The sequence below is a fragment of the Muscardinus avellanarius genome, assembly GCF_963383645.1.
Source record: "Muscardinus avellanarius genome assembly, chromosome: 3".
NCBI lineage: Eukaryota > Metazoa > Chordata > Mammalia > Rodentia > Gliridae > Muscardinus > Muscardinus avellanarius.
The window spans coordinates 105,595,993-105,618,470 of record NC_137788.1 but is presented as its reverse complement, the minus strand read 5'-3'; the positions used below and the strand labels follow the sequence as shown (position 1 = coordinate 105,618,470).

The 22,478-nt window shown below is 51.1% G+C and overlaps 1 protein-coding gene across 3 annotated transcripts in view; it reads left to right on the top strand.

Annotated features, from left to right (window-relative positions):
* IGSF3 (immunoglobulin superfamily member 3) overlaps positions 1-19,394 on the top strand; it is a gene marked incomplete at both ends in the record, with an annotated part of 93,941 nt that extends 74,547 nt beyond the window's left edge. For all 3 annotated transcript variants that reach the window (XM_080692230.1, XM_080692229.1, XM_080692228.1), the window contains 4 exons: positions 5,283-5,693; positions 10,135-10,542; positions 17,030-17,518; positions 19,144-19,394. In XM_080692230.1, coding sequence (XP_080548356.1) covers positions 5,283-5,693; positions 10,135-10,542; positions 17,030-17,518; positions 19,144-19,394 — 1,559 coding nt within the window. The remainder of the gene's footprint in view (positions 1-5,282; positions 5,694-10,134; positions 10,543-17,029; positions 17,519-19,143) is intronic.
* Between the last annotated feature and the right edge of the window lie 3,084 nt (positions 19,395-22,478).

Below are 22,478 nucleotides of genomic sequence, written 5' to 3'. Positions count from 1 at the left end.
CCTCAATCAGTTCTTTTCTCTTTTAATTGTAAAGCACCACCTTGCTTCCTTCTGGTTTTCTTTAGCTCCAAAATCACCCTCAATTACACATTACTAAATACAGAAGCAATAAGGGAAATGTCAGCACTTATTTTTCCAAATGTTTACGACTATATCTTGGTCTGGCTATTAAACATTGCACATTAAAATCGACAAAGCAATAAACAAGCTTCCAGCAGGACAGCCTCCGGTGGTAGAAAGGCGACTTGTCAGAGGGTGTATTCTGCTGGGATTTCACTGATGGGTAGTCAGGATGAATATTTAATACCCTCTGGATGTTGCCAAGTCCGTTTCCTTCTATTTCTTACTGCTGACCTGGCAGCTCGGTTTAGCTGAGGGAAGCGTTGACTTGGTGAGCCCGGGGCACATGAGCACTGGCCGTCCTTGTCTGACCGCAGCAGGTGGCGGCTGCCCACCTCTCAGAGGAGTGGCCCCTGCTTCCTCTCAGGGTCGTCTGGGGGTCTCTTTCTTCAATCCCATGTGGCTCTGCCTGTGGGAGATGGAGTGAACATGAGCACAAGAGGCCTCAGCGGAGTGCCCAGCCCTCTCCCCATAGGGCCATGCCTCACGCCTCAGTGACATGTGGCACTCAGTACATTTGTCATTGTCTGTGTGTAGACAGTTGAGGTGGTGCTTCCCTCCTACCTCCCTGCAGGTGTGGTCACCTGCTATGCTATGCAGGTGACCTGCTGCGGGCTGAGATGCAGAGATGCAGGCGCACTAGAAGAGGTGGCGGGAACACTGGGGCACGGTGACGCCGGAGCCGGGGTTGCCGTGTGCATTGGTGAAGAGCAAGGGAGAGCCCGGGGCCTGGGTGGAACCCAGCCAACCACAGGACTGGCTGCATGACCGTGGGCAAGCAACTTGTAAAACGGAGGCTCATTTTTTTTTTTTTTATGTAGGACTGGTGAAGATTCAATATTACTGTTAGTAAAAATTCTTAGAGTTGTGCTGAGCACATAGAAAAGATTATTTTAAAGTGTATTAAACAATAAGAATACTCTGAACCAAGCAAGTAGGACTTTAGATCATATACAGATCATATATTCCATATGTTTGCATGTGTGCATGTGTGTGTGTGCGCGTGTGTGCGCGTGTGTGTGTGTGTGTGTGTGTGTGTGTGTTTTATTGGGGATTGATCCCAATGGCATTCTATCTCTAAGATACACCCTCAGCTCCTCAAATTTGAGTGTGTACCTCTGGACCCCAACCCTAGAGTATCTGAGCCCGCAGGTTCTCACAAGCTCGAGTGGTCTGTGCTGTAGACCATTAATGCTCCCTGGGAGCCTCAGGTGGTCAGGATCAAGTACCAGCTCCTGGTCCCTCTGTCCAGCCAGAGCTCACTTTCCTAAGGCCATCCACTTTTGGCGGCTCACTCTTCCCTGAGCGCGCGCAGAGAGGTTGGCTTCGGGGTTCCTACTCTCAGGCCCTCTGCCTCCCCTTCTCCACCTGCCCAACACCCGCTCATCCATCTCTCAGAGCCAAGTAGCCAAGGTCACATCCTTTTTGAAAGGTTCCCTCCCTCTTATCCTTGACAGAATTACTAACCCTTCCTTTAAAATATTAATCACATTTTATTGTCGTCCATTAGTTAATTTGTTTAGCAATGATCAGGCATAGTCCTTGCACTTTCGATGCTTAGAAATTTTGCAGGAAAAGGAAAACCTTTAAAAAATTCTCTTTAGTGAAAGGCACCAGGTCACAGAGCTCGGGCGGAGTTTAAGAGTCCTGTGTTGATGGAGTCAGTGACTTTTGCAGGAGAAGAGCCACATGGAGCCGGATGGGGTGGGGGTTGGCTGGGGACACCCTGGCTGCTCCTTGCCACTGCCTTCCTTCCTCTTCTCCTGCCGCTCACCTTGCCATAACCCCGTTCTGACTCGGGGCACAATACGAGCCTCTCCATTACCACCACAGCATCCCAAGTGTTGATCCACAGCCTAAGAAGGAAACTGAGAAAAGCCATTCCTGCAGAGGCCGGAGCTGCTGCCCGGGGAGGCTGCTCCTGGGCCTGCGCTGCCCACACGCCCAGCCTTCCCGCTCTCAGTGGGATCTTCCTTCTCCCTGCTGATGCACTGGGGCTGAGGGGGTTGACCAAGCCTCAGTCCTCTGTGTTTGTTGCCTCCCAAAGTTCACTCACAGAGGCCACTGCAGGGTCTCTCAGGCACAGCCACAGTTCCTTGGGGATCTCGTTGGCATGCAGATTGTGGCTTAGCAGGCCTAGGAGCCTGCCTTTCTGACAAGCTGCTGGTGGAAAGCCTCCCTCCAGAAGGACAGTTGCTGCTTAGGTTTGGCAGTCCCCCATCCTCTGTTGCTCTTTGGACGTGGCACCCGGCACAGAAACCAGAAGGGAATGAGAGTAGCAGAAATGTACTCACTGTTTCCTGTATACCAGGCCTGGTGCTAACTCTGCTATAGGCTACTGTTTTTAGTCTGTACGGCTCCCAATAGCTACTGACTGCGACTGCTCTCATTTTGCAGGAGAAAGCACCTTCAGTCCCTAAGGAGTCCGGGCTAGCCTGACTAGAGGTGCAGCACAGACTGCTCCAGCCTGGGGCAGTGCTGACAGCCCCTGCGTGCTCCCTGATTAGCATGGGCCTCCCCCTGCCAAGGCTTCAGGAACAGTCCTCCCAGCCCCTGAGATGTGGGAGGACACTCTGAGCCTCAGATAAGAGCTGCCCCTTGCCCACCTGTCAGGCGCTCACCAAATTTCAAAAGCGCCTCACTTTCAAGCTTCTCAACACTTCACAATATTTTGACATGGGAAAGGGGAAAATGGAAATGCTTTGAAACACTTCTCTTGGATTCTCCATCTCAGACCATGTGACTGGATTGGAGCTTAGTCATAGGATTCCAGTTTAACATATGCAGTTACTATAGCAATTGAGGTTTCCTTAGTAACAGTTGCAAAAATAATCTGGCCTCAATTAATAATACATTTTAAAGCTCTTTCTACTCTACACTGAACAAGCCAGTTTTTTTGGCCAAGAACCAGATAATTCAGGTGGTGTCATTTGCAGGGATAGAGATATCATTTGCGTGCGGTGAATCGGGTTGGAAAGGAATGAAAGGGAGCCAGCTGTTTCAAGTGGTGGAAGAGTCCACTCTGAAGGCCCACCAGCAAACCAGTGCGAATCCACTCTCCAGGGCCTCGAGTCTCATGGTAACCCTCCCTCGGATCCCCACCATGCCTGGGGGACTTTCTGCATCTGAGGAAGGGAGAAGGCAGAAGCCTGGGCTTGCTAACAGAAAAGATGAGGCCAGAGGTGGGGCCTGGGACATGGGCTTCTCCCCGATCAGGACTCAGTGTGTTCTGGGTGGTTCGAGATCTGTAAGCGTGTGACCTCCACATACCTATATGAAGAAACACCCTGAACTAGTGCCAGGAGACGCGTGCGCAGAGATGTCGCGGCAGTCATGATGCGGGGTGTCAGACACTGCCACTGCCCCGTTTTTCCTGACGTTTGTCTGTGCAGTACCAGGGGACCTAGCAGCAGTCTGTGGCCTTTGACAGTTTTGATTCCATGACACCTGGGCCTCAGCCCTTGATGCTCTCAACCCCAGGCGGCTCACCCCGGCTGGCTTGTGTCTGGTTGCAGTCTCTGCCCCTGCAGCTGGACTCTGGCCTTAAGGAACAAGAGACTGCCCAGCCGGTGCTGGAGACCTTCCAGGGCAAACCTGCCCCAGCCCGCCCTCCCAGCCCCGCAGCCCAGCTGCTCGCCTGTGTGGGGCTGTACCTGGCGCTGGGGTTTTCTCTAAGCTGGCAAGTGCCCAAAGCTGGAAGTGTAGAAGGAGTCAGAGGTGCAGTGATGCTTTTACTATCAGATCCCTACCGGAAACTTGAAGTTACTTTTTTTTTCTTTTCCAGTAGCAGGAGGAGGGTGGGTAGGAGAAGGCAGAGCTTGAGCAGCGGAGTGATGGAGTGGGTGAGATCTCAAATTACCTTCCTAGGATCTGTTTTGTTAGGCCTTGGCTTCGTGCCACCTTAAAGGTGAACATCGCTGCTAATTAGAGGCTTGGGTGGCGCTCTGGAGTCTCTGCTCCCTGCTGGTTCTGGAACTGGATGGCGGATGGCAAGGGGAAGGGGACACTGGAGCTGCCCCCACCATCACTTCTCAGCCTTCACCCCCCAGGAAGATGCCCCAGCATCCTCTGATTATCTTTTCCTGTGCTTCTCAGGGCTCTTTCTTGTTCTTTTCCATTCCTACTCAAATTTCAGCACGAACACCAAGTGCTCTTGGGGAGCCGGGCACTGTGCTGGGCCCCGGCTGTGATGGTGAGGGTGTCCGGCAGCGGTGGGCGCCGTGGGCGCGGTGGGGCTGGGACTCGGCCTGTTCTTCAGGGCACGCCCGGCACTTAGCCGCTCTTGAGAAACAGTGAGCCCCTGCAAACGCTGCTGACTGAGTGGGAGCGGCGTGGTCTCCACCCTCGGAGCTCAGGGTCTTTCAGAAGAAAGATGTAAGGAAAACAGACCAGGACCTCCAGAGGGGCTGAGGAAGGGCACCTGACCCACGGGGCTGCAAGGAGAGGAGACCGGAGGGTGTGTGGAAAAAGGTCCCAGAGGGAGGTGCAGAGGAGACGAGCGGAGAGGACACCAGAGCCATGGCCAGAGCCCCGGGAATGTGGGGATCGTGAAGGGCCCTTGTAAGTGAGTCGTGGCTAATCAGGATGGTTGGGCTAGGACCGGGTCCTCAAGGAGCTTTATACCAGGAAGAGGAGGAGAGAGCGAGCGAGCGAGCGAGCGAGCGAGAGAGAGAGAGAGAGAGAGAGAGAGAGTGTGTGTGTGTGTGTGTGTATGTGTGTGTGTGTGTTCAACCACTGAGCTTTTTATTTTTTATTTAGAAAGAGGGTGTCGCTAACCTTCTGAGGCTGGCCTCAAACCTGTGATCCTCCTGTCTCAGCCTCCCAGGTACTGGGACTACAGATGTAGGCCACCACACCTGGTGCCATTAAACTGTTTAGGCTGCCACAGGGTATAGACAGGCTTGTGCTTTCGCTGCAGAGACCTAGATGGCGGGAGGAGATGGCGGGAATAAGGGACTACAAGGCCCTAGGCCTGGGGCATGGGGAGGAGAAGATGATGGAGGGCGTCCTTATGCTGAACCCTGTTTTGAAGGAAGTCTGTTCCTGGTAAGGCCCCCAAGGCACCGTGCTGGTCAGAACCTGCTCCGAGCCTGGGGCGAGGGCCAGATGGCCGTATTTCCAAGTGTGTGGCGAGTTTTCTGACTGGTACCCTTCCTTCTCAGTGACAAAGCTTCAGGTGAGCAAATCCAAGAGAACCCTCACCCTGGTGGAAAACAGGCCCATTCAGCTGAACTGCTCGGTCAAGTCTCAGACCAGCCAGAACTCTCACTTCGCTGTGCTCTGGTACGTCCACAAGCCCTCGGACGCCGACGGCAAGCTCATCCTCAAAACCACCCACAGTTCTGCCTTCGAGTACGGCACGTACGCCGAGGAGGAGGGCCTGAGAGCCCGGCTACAGTTTGAGAGGCACGTGTCGGGGGGCCTCTTCAGCCTCACCGTCCAGAGAGCCGAGGTCAGCGACAGCGGCAGCTACTACTGCCATGTGGAGGAGTGGCTGCTGAGCCCCAACTACGCCTGGTACAAGCTGGCGGAGGAGGTTTCGGGCCGCACAGAAGTCACTGTGAAGCAGCCAGGTAAGGATGGCATGAGGGCGCAGTGGGTTTTCTACAGGGCCTGCCTGGGGCCAGGTGAGGCATCACTGACCCTACCCTAGTGCCCTGGGGGTCCTCCCGCTTACCTGCAGTGGGTCCGGATGCAAACCCGCAAGGCACCCTGACTGCTGCTGCGGACGCTATCCGCCATTTTCACCAGGGATGCCGGGGTAGCTGTGGTCAGCAGATCGCGGCCGTTAAGGCCATAGCAGGCGCTGGGCGGGGGGCGGGGGGGGTGTCTCCTGCATTTATAGTTTACACCTGGGGTTCCGGTTGGCACTAGCTCTATACCCCAGATTCCTGCCTAGAAAGATTTTATGGCTTTCCTCAGCTGTCCCCCCACCCCCAGCTTCCTTGCCTTCCGACTCAGCAGGGTCAGGCTCTTCCTCTCTCCAGGCCAAAGCAGCCACAGTCCCCCAGTCAGGCTCAGGGTGCAGCTCAAGCCTGCCCCTGACAGGCAGCGTCTAAGCCCCACCAGAACGTGTCCAAGAAAGACGCCACCTCCACGAGCCTCCTTTGTTCCGTGTTCCACTCTGGGGCAGCCTTGACATCCCCCTCAGGTTTTAGATCTGCCCCTAGGACAGCTCAAGATAAGGTTGGGTTATTTCCTTCCAGCTATGCCAAGGCCGCACCCCTCCCTGTCTCCCTGTTACGGAACTCGAGTCCCTTAGAGAGGTGGCCTTAAGTGTCCCCTAGCCTTCTATGCCACATGCTGACAATTTGTTGTCACTGTGCCTCCTGAACGGCCGTGGGGCTTCACGCTGTGTGCCACCCATGTGCCATCCCCCGGCATGGCTTATGCTGCCCCTCTGCCTCAACACAGCTCTCCTGCTGCCTCTCTCGTCTTCCCCCATCCCCAGGACTTCACACAGCGCTGCCTCCAGGAAGGCCACCTCAATTGGTCCTCTGCCACTAGTGGTGCCTTATAACACACACAGTGTAATAATTTTCTGTATTTCTTTTTTTACTTTTGTTATTGGCGCTTTGCAGTCATACATCTTAATGGAGTGCAAGATGGTGGAGGCACACGCGTGCACATCACTCATTTAGCCCTTCCCCAGTCCTCCCCCATTCCCTCCCCCTCCCTCCTTCTCAAGTTTGGCTTAGTGACTGACCCTGATATGTTTGTGAATGTGCATCTTGAACATTAGAGAATTTCCCTCCTCCCTCCTTCCCCCTCAGTCAGGTCGCCTTATTTGCTCCTCTGTGGTTTCTCCTTCTTCATCCAGAGTTCCTCCTGTGACCCTTTTTCTCCCTAGCTTCCGCATATTAGGGAGAGCATCCGATTTCTTACTTTTTGTGACTGACTAATCTCACTTAGCACAATGTCCTCCAGTTCCATCCATTTCCCAGAAAATGACATAGTTTTGTTCTTCTTTATGGCTGAGTGAAACTCCGTTGTAATTGTCTGCGTTTCTAATGCCCCACACTGTAAGCTGGTCTTCATATCTTCACACGTGAACACGGCATTCTTAGTAAGTCCTGGTGGAATAAGTTATAAATGGGTAGTTTCATCGATCACCACAGGGCCTTTGTATGTGCTGTTCTCTTGGCCTGGAACATCTTCTCACAGCTACTCATATCTCACGCTTCTTCTGAGAGGTGTCGCTGGCTCCTTTTAACTTCAGTGGGAGCCTGGCACCCTGCTCCCCCTCCCTCATTCCCATCAGGACAGATCACCCCTGGCATTCCGTACCCCTGCTTATTCCTCTCTAAGTAATTTTGAAGCCTGTGTTCATGTTTACACTTGGGATGCACTTGCCATCAGCTGCAGCATGTTACTTACTATTATCTATTATTCAAATGTAGCCTCACCTCTCTGCCATCTCTCTTGTGAGGATTGAAGCTCCTGAGAGTCTGGAGTCCAGGTTTTCTCTGCCATTCCTTTACTCCAGAGGTTCAGTGCATATTTGTCCAAGAAGCCAGGAAAGCCCGACACAGGTCCAGATGAGGCCTGGCCTGTGCGCCCCTCGCCCCGAGGCCGTCCAGTGATGTTCTGTGCAGCAGGCCCGGTGCCGGTGCGCTACCACACTCTGAAGCGGTCCCTGTGGGCATTTCCAGTGATCCAGGTCCCAATCGCTGGCCAGTTCTTGGAGCTTTTATAAACTGGAGGTGCCATCAGGGCATCTTGGTTCTCTCGGCTCCTGTCCGAGTCCGCTTTCTGTTGTGGGTGTCCCCTCTGCTGGGAAAACGTCACCCCATCCTGTTTCCTCTCTGGCCACCACATCCTTTCCCTTTCCTTGTGCCTTCTGAAACCAAAAGACTTTGGGTGGGTACCGAATTCACCCAGGGATCTACCTGTCAGAGGCCACAGCCAGGCTAAGAGGACAGCACCAAAGGACCAGAGGATTTCTGTCAGCAAGCCAGTGCCATCTCCCTCACGTGAGTTTTAACACTGGAATGGAAAACTCACAGGATGCCCCGTGTCGTGGCGCACGCTTGTAATCCCCACACTTGGAAGGCCGATACAGGAGGACCACAGATTTGAAACCAGCTGCAGCAGCTTAGTGAGGCTCTTCACAGCTTAGTGAGACCCTGTCCAAATAAAATATTAAAAAATAGGTCTGGTATTGCCTAGAGGTAGAAGGCCCCTGAGTTCCGTCCCTAGTACCACCAAAAAAAAAAAAAAAAAAAAAATTAAAAAGCAAAAATAAAAATTATTTAAAATAATAGAAAACTCACAAGACACTGATAAAAGCAGCTGCCCCTTTTCAGTTGACAGTTTTTATTCACTCATATATATTCATTCCCTCCTTCCCCTCCTTTGCTTTCTTTCTTGGATTGAACCCAGGGAAGATCAGTCTGTTGCTAAGAATGACTTCAATCCCGCGCTCCTCTTAGCTTCCCAAGTAGTAGGATTACAGGCATGTGCCGCCATGTCCAGACATTTCTGGTTTTCTTTTTTCTTTCTTTTCTCTTCTCCTCTCTTTCTCTCCTCTCTCTCTTACTCTTTTCTCCTGTTTCTACTCCCCCCCCCCAATTAGAAAGCATTAGCCAGGCATGGTGGCACACGCTTGTAATGCCAGTACTTGGGAGGCTGAGACCGGAGGATCACAGGTTCGTGGTCAACCTCAGCTACTTAGTGAGGCCCTCTGCAACTTAGTGAGACCCTATTTCAAAATAGAGAATAAAAAATAGGGCTGGGGTGTAACTCAGAGGTAGAATGCCCCTGGGATCTATCCCCAGTACTGCAGAAAGAAAGAAAGAAAGAAGAAAGAAAGAAAGAAAGAAAGAAAGAAAGAAAGAAAGAAAGAAAGGATGGATTACAGAGTTTCTGGAAAATACAAGACAAGTAAACAAAAAACACACAACAACAAAATAACAATGTTGCAACCCAGAGGTATAACCAGAGTTAACATCTTACATGTTTATTTTGGAGAGTCTGGCTAGTTAAAATTTATTTTCTGGGGTTTTTTTTTTTTTGACCCTTCAATTACAACAGTAGTCATGAGCACTAAAGGCCGTTCAGGGGGCTGAATCAAGGAAGAAAGGACAGTGCCTGGTCCCCTCCCTTCCTTCCCAGCTCAGCCTCACTCAGGGCTTTTGTCCCCGAGGTGCTTCTGTGTGTTTACCGTGTCACAGCTTTTAGATCGCTCTGGTCTGGAGGGCTCATTAGGGCCCTTTATGAAATTACAGGCGTGCTATTAGTGTTAATGACACTCTCCACTGGAGCAAAACCTTGTTAGTAGGTTTTCAAATCATCCAGTCCCATCGCTATCAATCTTTTCTTTACTGATGTCAGATCAGTTTTCTTCCCACCTTGGGGGATGAATGATTCTGAAAGCTGGCATGTTACAGAGGGCCTCACTAATTAGCCGAGGCCTTCCATGAACCGCTATCCCCCAGGCTCAGCCTCCTAAATGCTGGGATTACAAGTGTGCCACACCACACCCGGCTCCCGGCCCTTTTTATTTCTTATTTTGAAACATGGTCTAAGTTGCTGAGGCTCGCCTTGAACTTGGATCCTCCTGTCTCAGCTTCACAAGTACTGAGATTACAGGTGTGTGCCACTGTGCCTGGCATCCAGTTCATCTTTTGGCTGTACTGTGGTCAGTTCTTGCGCTGAATCTTTCTGGGAGGGGCGTTCTCATCCCACCCTTGCCTCCCGACCCGGCCACCCCATCCGTCAGCCGCATACTTCCTGAGCTGCTGTGGTGTGGATGTGTGGTCCACAGCTTGTGTTCCCTCTCCCATGAGGGGTATGTTGGGGGCAGCTGCTGCTGTAACCTGGACTCCTTGAAACCCAAGTGCCTCACATACATGGCCCAGCAGCTCAGAACGTCGGCAGGGCCACGTCTGAGGACTGTGTGTGCCAGCCAAGTCTGAGCTGCTTTCCTGCACTGAAATTACTGCTCACCACCCTTGGACAGGGTGTGGGAGTCCCTGGTTGTCACCTGGTGACATCTCTTTCCTCACTGTTCAGACAGCCGCCTGAGGCTCAGCCAAGCCCATGGGAACCTGTCGGTTCTGGAGACCCGGCAGGTGCAGCTGGAGTGCGTAGTCCTGAACCGCACGAGCGCAGCCTCGCAGCTCCTGGTGGAGTGGTTTGTGTGGAAGCCCAACCACCCGGAGCGGGAGACGGTGGCCCGCCTCAGCCGGGAGGCCACCTTCCACTACGGAGAGCAGGCGGCCAAGAACAACCTGCAGGGGCGGCTACACGCGGAGAGCCCCTCCTCGGGCGTGTACCGCCTCTCTATCCAGAACGCCGCCGTGCAGGACAGCGGGACCTACAGCTGCCGCGTGGAGGAGTGGCTGCCCAGCCCCAGCGGCCAGTGGTACAAACGGGCTGAGGAAACTGCCGGCCAGACCGCCGTCACGGTCACACGGCCAGGTGAGCGCCCCCGCCTCCCTTCTCTTCCGTTTCCCCTTTAAGTGTCATATTTTATGTGATGAATAGAATTAACTTATTATTTAATAAGCTATTTTCGGTTAAGTATATGAACATTTCCATTATCCATTTGTATTCAGGATTATTCCAGTTTTTCTTGTGAATGGGAAGTTGCACATCTGGCTTTGACCAAAGGTGATTTGATTCCTTAATTAGAATAAAACCTGGCAATTAATTATTATAGATCTTAGGACTTTTATGAAAGAAGCCATTTAGGCTTAGACAAGTGGTTGATGTTACAAAAAAATCGTGAACCAGTAACAGGTTCAAAAAGTTAAGCTGATGGATTTTAAGTGGGAAAGAATTGATTCTTTAAATAGAAACTAATAAGTACCTTTGGTTCTAACTGTCTTGCTTCCTAATAATTTTATTGGTGCTAATGACTATTCTACGTGGCCTTTTGCTTTCCTTGTGTCTATTGCTGTTTCTAAAGTACCTACATGAATATAGTGACGAGGTATAATAATTGTTGTCACACATTTAAACACGTAAAGCTAAGAAGTGCAGATTTCCCGTGTCTTTGCAACATGACAGCATCACACATCCCTATGAGAGTGGGAGGGTAATGGTCCCCAGCAGGGCACGGAGCAGACATGACTGTGACCTCGTCAGCGGGAGCGCCCCTCCGTTTGTCTCGGAAGCTCCTGGTGTTCACATCTGTGGTCTTGGTCCTGGTGGAAGTCTGTCACGTTTTCACGTCTGGGTGTGACCCAGCTGTCAGGAGCGTGCTTCAGGGAGGGGAACGCACCCTTTGTTACAGTGAGGTGAGATCGCCTGACTTGCCTGCATCTCACCTCTGCTTTGAGTTACTCCTGTTTTCCTGTGGGGAAATGGAGTTCTCTGCTTTTGACCTTACCTAGAAGCTGCTGCTGGTCTTTTCCTGAAAGTAAATTTGAGTGAATGGCAGCTGAGCACTGTTCTCCCCAAACCCTCCTGCATCCTGCGGATCCCACACTGAGGTCCCCAGGTCAAGTGGGAGGTGCATCCCACCACAGCTGGCATCATATTTAGTCTTCCAAACAACCCCAAGTGATATTCATTCATTCATTCATTCATTCATTCATTTGTACTGAGAATTGAACCCAGGGTCATTCTATCTCCAAGCCACACCCCATTCGTTTTTAGTTTTTATCTTTTGAAACAGGGTCTCACTATGTTGCTGAGCATATCACTAAGTTGCTAAGGCTGGTCTCAAACCTGCTATCTGCTGGGGATGGTGACACACACTTGTAATGCCAGTACTTGGGAGGCTGAGACAGGAGGATCACAGGTTTGTGGCCAGCCTCAGATACTTAGCAAGGCCTTTACAACTTAGTGAGACCTTGTTTGTTTGTTTGTTTGTTTGTTTCTTTCTTTCTTTCTTTCTTTCTTTCTTTCTTTCCACCTATGAGCTACACCCCCTACCCTATTTTTTTATTCTTTACTTTGAAACCGGGTTTCACTGAGTTGCAGAGGGCTTCACTAAGTACCTAAGGCTGTCTGCAAACCACGATCCTCCTGTCTCAGCCTCCTGAATGCTGGGATTACAAGTGTGCACCACCATGCCCGGCTCAACCCTGTTTCACAATTAAGAATAGCCAGGCATGATGGAGCATGCTTGTAATCCCAGTACTCAGGAGGCTGAGTAGGATCAGTACTGAGTACTGGAGTAGTTGAGGCCAGCCTCAACTAATTAGTGAGGCCTCCCGCAACTTATTAAGACCTTGTTTCAAAATAAATAATTTTCTTTTTTTGTGTGTGTGGTACTGGGGATGGAACCCAGGGGAATTCTACCTCCAAGCTACACCCCCAGCCCCCCCCCTTTTTTTGTGGTACTGGGGGTGGAACCCAGGGGCTTTTCTACCTCCGGACTATACTTCCAGACCTATTTTATATTTTATTTGGAAACAGGGTCTTACTAAGTTGCCGAGAGCCTCACTCAGTAGCTGAGGCTGGCTGCAAACCTGTGGGATCCTCCTGTCTCAGCCTCCCAAGAGAGGGGATTACAAGCATGCGCCACCACACCCGGCCCCAGTTCTATTTTTCACTCTTTATTTTGAAACAGGGTCTCATTGAGTTGGAAAGGGCCTCACTAAGTAGCTGAGACTGTCCATGAACCACGATCCTCCAGTCTCAGCCTCCCGAATGCTGGGATTACAAGCGTGTGCCACCACACCCTGCTAAAATAAAGAATTTTAAAATAGGGCTGGGGATGTAGCTCAGAGGTAGAATGCCTCTGGATTCAACCCCCTGTACCACACACACAAAAAATAAAAGCCCTGCTGTCCTCCTGTCCTGGCCTCCCAAGTAACTGGATGGCAGGTGCACACCCCCACACCCGGCCTGCATGGTGATAGTAGAAAGGAGCCTCGTTCAAAATACTGTATTAGCCAGGCATGGTGGGGCACGCCTGTCATCCCAGGACTTGAGAGGCTGAGGCAGAAGGATTACAGGTTCGAGGCCAGCCTCAGCAACCTGGGGATCACACTGAGGAAGCAGGCTGGAGGGCCGCCTGCCGTTCCCCCACTCCCTGTGTGCTCCCAGCGCCGCCCTTCAGCCTGTGAGCTGCGGTGCTCCAGCCTCCATCGCTCCCTCCCTGCCTTCCCCCTGCTGCCCTGACTGTAAAAGTCGTGCCACTATTACACAACCTATTGAAAATGGCAAAGTATACTTGGAAGAGTTACCCGTAGTCTCTCTGTTTACAGTAACTACCACTAATAATTTGGTGTATTTTTTCTCTTTGTTTCATGTCTTCATATTCTTGCTGTCTCGTGTTGAATAAAGTCAGGATCTCACTGTCGTACATGGGATTTTTTTTTTTTTACCTGCTCGACATTCTCTTATGAGCATTTTCCATGTCATTAAAAGCTTTTCATAACAACCATTGTGTGTGTGTGTGTGTGTGTGTGTGTGTGTTACTGGGGATTCTATCTCAGAGGCATTCTGTCTTCAAGCTAAACCCCCAGTCCTATGTTATCCTTTTATTTTGAAGCAGAGTCTCGCTCGGCTGATGAGAGCCTCACTACCTATATAGGCTGTCCTCAGACCTGCGAGCCTCCTGTCCCAGCTTCCCCAGTACTGGGATTACAGCCATGAGCCAACACACCCAGCTATCACCATCATTTTTATTATTACATAACATTCATTGTACAGTTTTTGAACTTGTCCAGAGGTACATGTTGAACATGTAGAAAATTTGAAGTACTATATCCTGAGAATTATGTGAAGAGTCACGATGTTGTGTGGGGTCTGCCGTTGGCTGGAGTGTGAGGTCTGAAACGCAGGCTCGTGCCCTCAGTGAGCTTGTGTCTGAGTAGGCTAGCAGTCATGTTAAGCCCAATGGGGAAGAGAGAAAGGCAGGGACCCACCCACCCATCCATCCATCCACCCAGGAGGCAGAGGTCAAAGGAAGCAGTTTGTGCGAGGTGCAAGGTACGGCTGAGATGAGTTTCTGTGTCTCATCCTTAGAGGATCTAGAAGTCTGAGTGGGGAGAAGGTTCAGGCTGTTAGAAGATGACAGACAGACCCAGGAAACCAAACTGGCTGAGAAGTGTGCTAAGGGGAGGGAGGTGGTGGGAAGGTAGAAATGAGCCTCATTTTAAAAACCTCGTATTAGCCAGGCATGGTGGGGCACGCCTGTCATCCCTGTACTTGAGAGGCTGAGATAGGAGGATCACAGGTCTGAGGCCAGCCTCAGCAACTTAGATCCTCAGCAACTTAGTGAAGCCTTGTTTTAAAGTATAAAGAAATAGGTAAATAAAAAGCGTGGGAGTGTAGCTCAGAGACAGAATGCCCCTGGGTTCAATCTTCATTACCAAAACACGAAACAAAAACCACCTGTATTGAGCCAGTGAATTCCAGGCCCTTGACGGTGCCCGAAAATATGGTAAGCAAAAGAAAAGGAAGTGAGGGGAGAGCCAGGGGGACAAGGACCTGAGGGTGACCAGCCAGCCACCTTGCCATGACGGGCTGCATCGTGCACCTCACCTTCCCCACGAGCTGAGAGGAACACTGGGTGCATAGAAGCAGCAGCCTCAGCTAGCCCTGCTCCGGGGCACAGCTCTCCAATGGCCGTGCTCTCCGGGAAGAGGAGCTGATGAGCTGCGTGACTTTGGGCCACCTGTGGCCTGACTTCATAGTCTCCATCCCGCCGTCTTCTGGCCTCGAGAGTTCTCCTCCCTGGGAGATCTGGGCTGGCACACTGTGCCCACCACCCACAGCCCGTTACTAAGCCTTCGGGTATCCGCAGCACACTTTGAGATTCTAGATGGGCTGGAGGGATGAAGCGGGGCTTGGCAGAGCCCCAGAGAAGCAGAAGGAACCCCAGCTCTGTGCACACCTGCAAGCGACACTGAGCCAATTCTTGGAGAAAGCAGGACGGTCTTTGGGAAGTGCTCCCTTTGGTTTCTGTCCAAGTAGAATCTGATTTGGCTTGTCTGCCTCTGTCGATATTACATCAGCATTCTTCATGAAGATTTCATAAACAGCCAAAGGGAACCTTTCAGAAGCTAGGGAGTGAATTCTTTGTTTAGAACATACCACAGCAAGCCAGAGAAAAACTAAAAAGCCAGGATTGGGGCACACACCTATAATTCTGGTACTTGGGAGGCCAAGACAGGAGAATCACAGGTTCAAGGCCAGTCTCAGCTTAGCAAGACTCTCAGCAATTTAGTGAGATCCTGTTTCAAAATAAAAAACAAAAAGGAGCAGGAGGTATAGCTCAAAAGTAGAAGCCCCTGAGTCCAGTGCATAGTGCCATGAAAAAAAAAAAGGCAGGAAAAAAAAACAAAAAAAAACCTGAGGGCCCATGCAGGAGTGTCACACGGGGTGTCCTCGAGGTGTGACATGCTGCCTGGGGCAGATCGCGTTTACTGAGCTGGGCCTGGTGGTGCACACTTGTAATCCTAGTACCTGGGAGGCTGAAACAGGAGGATTGCAAATTCAAAGCCAGTCTCGGCTACTTAGTGAGGCCCTCAGCAACTTAGACCCGTTTCCAAATAGGAAATAAAATTGGGTAGCAGGTGTAACTTGGAGGTAGACTGCCTCAGGGTTCAACTCCCAGTACCACACACACACTTCAAATTCCTTAATGGAATTGTTAGTTTCCTGGTGTTTTTCTGGCATAAAACAAAAGAAATTTGTCCTCTGATTGTTCTAGAGGCCAGCGGTCCAAAAGGCTGTCACCCAGCCAGGCGCCCTGAGGTTCTAGGGAGATCCTCCTGTCTCTTCCAGCTCTGTAGTTGTCTGAGCCTTCTCTGGTGTCTCCCCGCCTGTCCTCTCCTATTCCTCTGACGATACCCCTTGTACTAGGGTGGTGCAGACCTGGTATCCCAGTTCCTGGGGGGCTGAGACAGGAGGATTGCAGGTTCACAACCAGCCTCAGCAATTTAGGGAGACCCTCTGCAACTTAGTAAGACCCTGTTTCAATATAAAAAAATAAAATAGGGCTGGGGTGTAACTCAGAAGCAGAGTACCCCTGGGTTCAATCCCCAGGACCACAAAAAAAAAACCCCAAAAACTACTACGCTGAACTGGGTGTGGTGGTGCACACCTGTAATCCCAGGACTTGGAAGGCTGAGGCAGGAGGATCACAGAAACAAGGCTACTTTGAGAGACCCTGTTTCAAAATGAAAAATAAAAATGGCCAGGATTGTAGCTCAGTGGTAGAATGTCCTTGTGTTGAATACCCAGATTGAACGCACACACACACACACACACACACACACACGACACCAGGTGTCTCCATTTGCCCAGTTATAACAAAATCCTATAAACCAGGAGGCTTGACCAGCACAGGTGTCTGTCTCACAGTCCTGCGCTCAGGTGCTTGCATGGCGGGGCTCGTGAGGGCCCCCTTCCTGGCGTGGACATGGCCGCCTTCTCACTCGGTGCTTACCCAGCTCTGTGCGTGTGTACCTAGAAAGAGACCTCGTTCCTTCTCTTCTCATAAGGCCAAGTCTTACAAGGCTAGAACCCTCCCTGAGGACCTCATTAACCTTGATTACCTCCTAGTGACCTGTCTCCTAAGAGTCACACTGAGGGTTACAGCTTCAACAGATGAGATGAATTTGGCGGGGAGGCATCCCAGTTCAGTCCGTAACAGCAGTCACTGGGTTTATGTCACCCCAATCCAGTGTGGCCTTGTCTAGCTAACTGCATGAGCAAAGAATCTCTTCCAAATAAGGGCGCATTCTGAGGTTCTAAGAGGACATGAGTTTTTAAGGGACGCCATTCAACCGCTACAAGGTGCACCCGTGATAATAAGTGTCCCTTTCTCCACAGTTTCCATCAACAGCCACGTTAGCAGCTTCTGGTAAATTCTTCCACAGATATTTTATGCAAATATAAGTAGACATGTCTGTATTACTGCAAAATAATGGAGGCAGGGATGCGTGTTTCCTTTGAGTAAAGTCTCAGCTCTTCTTACTCTCCATTCCCCGTCCCTCCCCAGATGCCGCCCTCCAGGTGGACACAGTGGTCCCCAACGCTACAGTGTCTGAGAAGGCGGCCTTCCAGCTGGACTGCAGCATCGTGTCCCGCTCGAGCCAGGACTCCCGCTTTGCTGTGGCCTGGTATTCCCTAAGGACCAAAGCTGGAGGGAAGAGAGGCAGCCCTGGCCTGGAAGAACTAGAGGAGGAGGAGGAGGAGGACGACGACGACGACGACGACGACAGCAGTGATGACCTAACCGAGAGGACGGTCCTGCTGAGCGTGGGCCCGGATGCCGTGTTCGGCCCCGAGGGCAGCCCCTGGGAGGGCCGGCTTCGCTTCCAGAGGCTCTCCCCGCTGCTGTACCGGCTCACCGTGCTGCAGGCGAGCCCCCACGACTCCGGCAACTACTCCTGCCACGTGGAGGAGTGGCTGCCCAGCCCGCAGAAGGATTGGTACCGGCTGACGGAGGAGGAGTCCGCCCCTATCGGCATCCGTGTTCTGGACACAAGTGAGTTGCCCCGGTTACAGGGCAAGGGTGCCGCTGACTGCAGCTGTGTCTACAAGATAGATCCAGGGCTTGATTGTGGGTTAACGAGCAGATGTCTCGACTGGCACGGGCATCCATTAGTAGGATCTGAGATAGAGTGGGATTTGACATACACGGCCATGTAACTGACCCTCCATTGCCCATGCTGAAAAAAGAGAAAGGGGGGGGGCAAGATTTAAAGTGACGATGCCATGTACTCTTTACCATAAACTTGATTCTCCGCTGGAGTCTTATTTTAGTCAGATTTCATCGTGCAAGCACATAGTTAATGTGAGTTTGTTATACTTTAGATATTGAACCTCATCTCTCTTTCCTGAGTTAGCGAGGGTTTCAGATTCATAAGAGGAAGTGAGAGCCGGCCTCTGGCACCCTTCTTTCACTGTCCCCCCTGTCTCTAGCTCGAGTGGCGGGTGAGGGGGATGTTGCACGGGAAGGGAGAAGGAGCAGCCTCGGGGGGGGGGGAGCGAGGTCCAGGAGAGCTGGGGGGCAGGGAGGCAGGCCGCGGCAGGCGGTGCCCTGTTCTCATCACGCAGGGGATCACTCTGAACAGACCTAGGAAGGACCTGCTGGCCTGAATTATTTGTTCTAACAAGGTACTCTTGATTGGCCTTCTATACCAAACTGAAATGGTTTTGCTATTATAGAACCAGCCTGTACTGTAGAAATTTTTTTTAAATGCTAGAATTTTCAACTTCTTTTCAGTTAAAACATTTTACTTTATAATCTTGACATGACTTGATCACCTCCTGTTAACATAGCATTAAATGGAACCATAGGAAATTGAGATTTTGTAGGTTGAAAGCAGTTGGCTATCGGCAATTTCATGTATTTTAGAAATCCAATAAGTGTAAACATTTGCTAACTTTTCTTTCCAGAGCTGACAAGCCACAGCCGTGCCATGTAAGGGAAAGCAGAAAAAGGCTAAGTCATGCCTTGGCTACCAAGTGGTCTGCTGAGTAGCCCAGGCTCCAGAAGTAATAGAGGTGTTTAACCACATGCCGTTTGCCCATTGTGCACATCTGTAATTAGCATTTTTTTGTAGCACAGAGAGCATCCAGCAGCCCGATTTTACAGAGAAAATGGCTTGCAGAGGCCAGGCCCCTTTTGAGGTTCGGCCATCACCCCGGTTTCTTGAGCACCTGGTTTCATCTTCTCTTATATTTGGCTATGACTGCGCTCTGCACAGCACAGACACCCTGGGCACAGGGGATGCTCCAGGAGGCATGTGTATTGATAGCGCTCAGCAGGCAGGCATCTGGTTCAGAAGCTGGCAGGAAAGGGACCTGTAAAGTAGAGCCGCCAGGAGGCTCAGACTCAGCTTCTTCACCGTCCTGGACATAGTTGAGTTCGCGGTCAGTCAGCCCCGTCTTATTCCACAACTTTCCACACAGAAGTAATGGATCTCAGCAGAAGGCAGAAGCGCTGTGCCAGCTGAACTCAGAGCTGTGGATGGGGAGAGGCACAGGGCAACGTCCCCGCCATTGGTGGGGGCTGGCTGGTGTGGGGTCACCGCCTGTGGGTGGTGAGGTCTTGGGGCGCGGGGACGGTCCAGGCCCTCACCTCCTGTCTCCCTCGTGTTCTCCCAGGCTCCACGCTGCAGTCGCTCATCTGCTCCAACGATGCTCTCTTCTACTTCGTCTTCTTCTACCCTTTCCCCATCTTCGGGATCCTCATCATCACCATCCTCCTGGTGCGCTTCAAAAGCCGGAACTCCAGCAAGAACTCTGAGGGGAAGAACGGAGTGCCCCTGCTCTGGATCAAAGAGCCACACCTCAACTACTCCCCCACCTGCCTGGAGCCCCCTGTGCTCAGCATCCACCCGGGAGCCATAGACTAAGGCGGACAGCCCAGGGGACCGTGGCCATGGAGGAGCCGAGGCACGCCCTCGCTGCCTCTGCTCTGTGATCGGACAGCCGACAGCACCCGAAGGCTGGCGCGCCGGTGCCGAGGACCTCCCGACTTGGAAAGCTTTGGGAGAGTCCCCGATCAGTCGCAGAGACCGACCGCCTCCAGGCAGCAGTCCTGGTTGGCCAGCTATTCATGCCCAAATGTCGTGACCCTGCAGTTAATAGGTTTCTAGTTTTTGGTTTGGTAACGTAGTGAGTAGCTCCAGGTGCCGCATCTACTCGCCGATTTATCTAGTTTTCCTGGATAGGTGTCACGGGGGCCCTTATTCTTTGTAATGCACTCTTTCTAAATCACTTGGTTACCCCCTCTTGGATTCCAGAATGTTGTGGACAAATTTCCCTTACATGCAACTTGACGGCAAAAGGAAGGCCGACTTTATAGTAACTAGGAGTCTCTTCCAGGACTTTGTTTTTGCACATTTGAAAATGCCACCTGTGGATCAAAATACACCCAAACATTTTTTTTTTTTTTTTTTTTTTTACTTTCTTAACAAGACTTGAAAAAAAAATATGTGTAGCGTGGGCCCAATTTGTATCTTATCTTTTCCCTCAGCTGGAGTTGTTGAAACCACTTTGTAGTCAAGATGAAAGCATTGAATTTTGCTTCAAAGAACTGCATGTGTGCAAGAGCAGTCCCGCATAACCCCATTAGGAGCGGATGGTGCCCGGCCGGCCTATCTGTCGGGGAGACAGAAAACGCTTCGTCCTACCCTTGCCAAAAAAATCAACAACGCTGTCTCGAAGAAGGGGTCAAAAGCTCCAAACAGCACAAGCCTTCCGAGCCAGTGCAGGCGGAAGGCTGCCTTCAGCAGCTGCTGACTTTTTGATTGATCAGAGCCTGTGGTTAGAGAAGGAGGGCTGGTTGCTGGCTTAATCGGTCTGCAAGGACATCTCTAACTGGTAACTCTGAGCAGGTGACTCTTTTCTTCAGGTGCTTTGCCAGACTCTCGAGGGAAGGTGTCCAGTAAGCCTGGAAAGGGGACCGCCTGAGCTTAGCATAGAGGCCAAAGCAGCCGCCATATATACCAAATGGAGGGCACCCGGCCGGCGTACTGAGAGGGGAGGGAGGGCCCAGGCCTGACACTGGGGAGCCCAGAGGGAGGGCTGCCTCCTTGGAGGTATGAGACTCGTCTTTTCCTTCTTCCTTCCAATGAGATGCTCCTCAGAAATACTAATGTCTTCCTTATTTACCACTTGCCTCTCCCTGCATCTCACTGCGTCCGAGTATTGGCGAGGGGAGGTCCAGACCTAGCCCTGGGAATCCTTTCTATTTACCTAGTCTGGGCAGACAGTGAGCACATACCGCGAGCACAGATGTCATCGATGGGGGTTCCCTTCCCTCACTTGGGTCTTGTTTGTGTTTTTTGGCTACTTAGTTGTCATGGTGGGTATTTTGTTTTGTTCTGTGGTACTAAGGATTGAACCCAGGGGCATTCTGCCTCTGAGCTACACCTCCAGCCTCATTTTATCTTTTTATTTTGAAATAGGGTCTCACTAAGTTGTAGAAGGCCTTGATAAGTTGGTGTGGCTGTCCTTGAACTTGTGATCCTCCTGTCTCAGCCTCCCAAGTACTACAGGCGTGCGCCACCGCACCCAGCTGTCATGGTGGATTTTCATTTTAATGCTCCAAGGGTCTCCACACTGTCGGGCCAGGTGCGTAGCTCCCTGGCACAAGTACTTGCAGGCGCTTCCTTCTGCCAGCGTGTGAAGGCACCTCCATGCCCACCTTCCTTGTTTTGCTGCCCAAGGTACCACCTCCCTTCTGGGGGCTTGCTTCTTGAATCCCAAGAGAGGCCCCTCTTGCACATAAGCCTGGGGATTCCAGAACTGCATCTAGCAGCAGACTCCTGGGAAGCCCAGCACTGGGAAGGATTGGGCTCCACTGTAGGGTTCCCGGGCCAGGTAGATATGGATCCATATCGGCGACTGCTCCTGGGTGCTGACCGAGCCACAGCCGAGGAGAGCCAGGTGACCACTCTGCCCTTTGTGTTGGGCTTACACAGACCTGCATTTCCCCTCCGGAAGCTCCAGTACGCTCCTGTGAGACCGTGTGTAGGCACCGCCACCTTAATCCCGCGGCTGCCTACCATGCGGATTCTCACTCGTTATGCTGCACAAACATTCAAGAGACACTAAATCGGCTCAGTCATGAGGAAAGAATGTTTCTTGTCCGTTTCTTCACTTCAGGGGTGTGGGCCTTCGCCTGCAGATTGCTGACTCCTGATTTTGAGGCTGAGTCAATGAGGAATACGACTGACTGTTCCTTTGTCTGAATGGAAAGATGCCAGAGGGCTGCTGAGACTTAGGATTTCCGTTTGCATCCGTTCATAGCGGTAGGAAAGTCGGTGCTGTACGTAATGGACTATGGGAAGCAATTGCAGGAAATTTGAAAGGAAAAAAGAAACCGAAGCCAGTATTTTAATAATTGCTTTTTCTGTATATTTTCTATTGGGCTAGGGGATACCATCAAAGGTTGAGCTTTTTGAGCTTTCTATGAAAAACCCCAGGACCTTCTTTGGCCATTTTTATGGGAATGTGGTGTCCGATGAATGGTAATGGTGCCCTCCAGTGGCTGTGACACCTCATTGCACATTTTCTGCTGGAGCTCTAGAGGAGAAAACTGCCCCATGCTCTTGACTTACCTACGTCTACAATGTTGTGTTTATGAAAAACAGAACTACACTGTGCTAGGCCAGCCCAGGACACGGGTGTGACCTCGCCCTCTTTCACCAGGGTGTTTCTGTAGCAAGTTTTCATATTCTTTTCAAACAATGGTTTCTCTGCGTTCATTGTTGAAGAAAAAAAAAAAAAAAACAGATGGGGTAAGAAAACTACCCGTGCATGATGTAGAGAGCTGTTGATTTGTTTTTGTTTTCATTTTTTAAAGGAAAAACTATTTGTAAGATGTTGCACTAAAACGTTTTATATACACTTCAAAGACCTGTAGTAAATTATGTTGATCATATGGCTGTTCATGTTTCTGGAGTCCGCTGTCCTCTTTCCCCTCCCTCAAC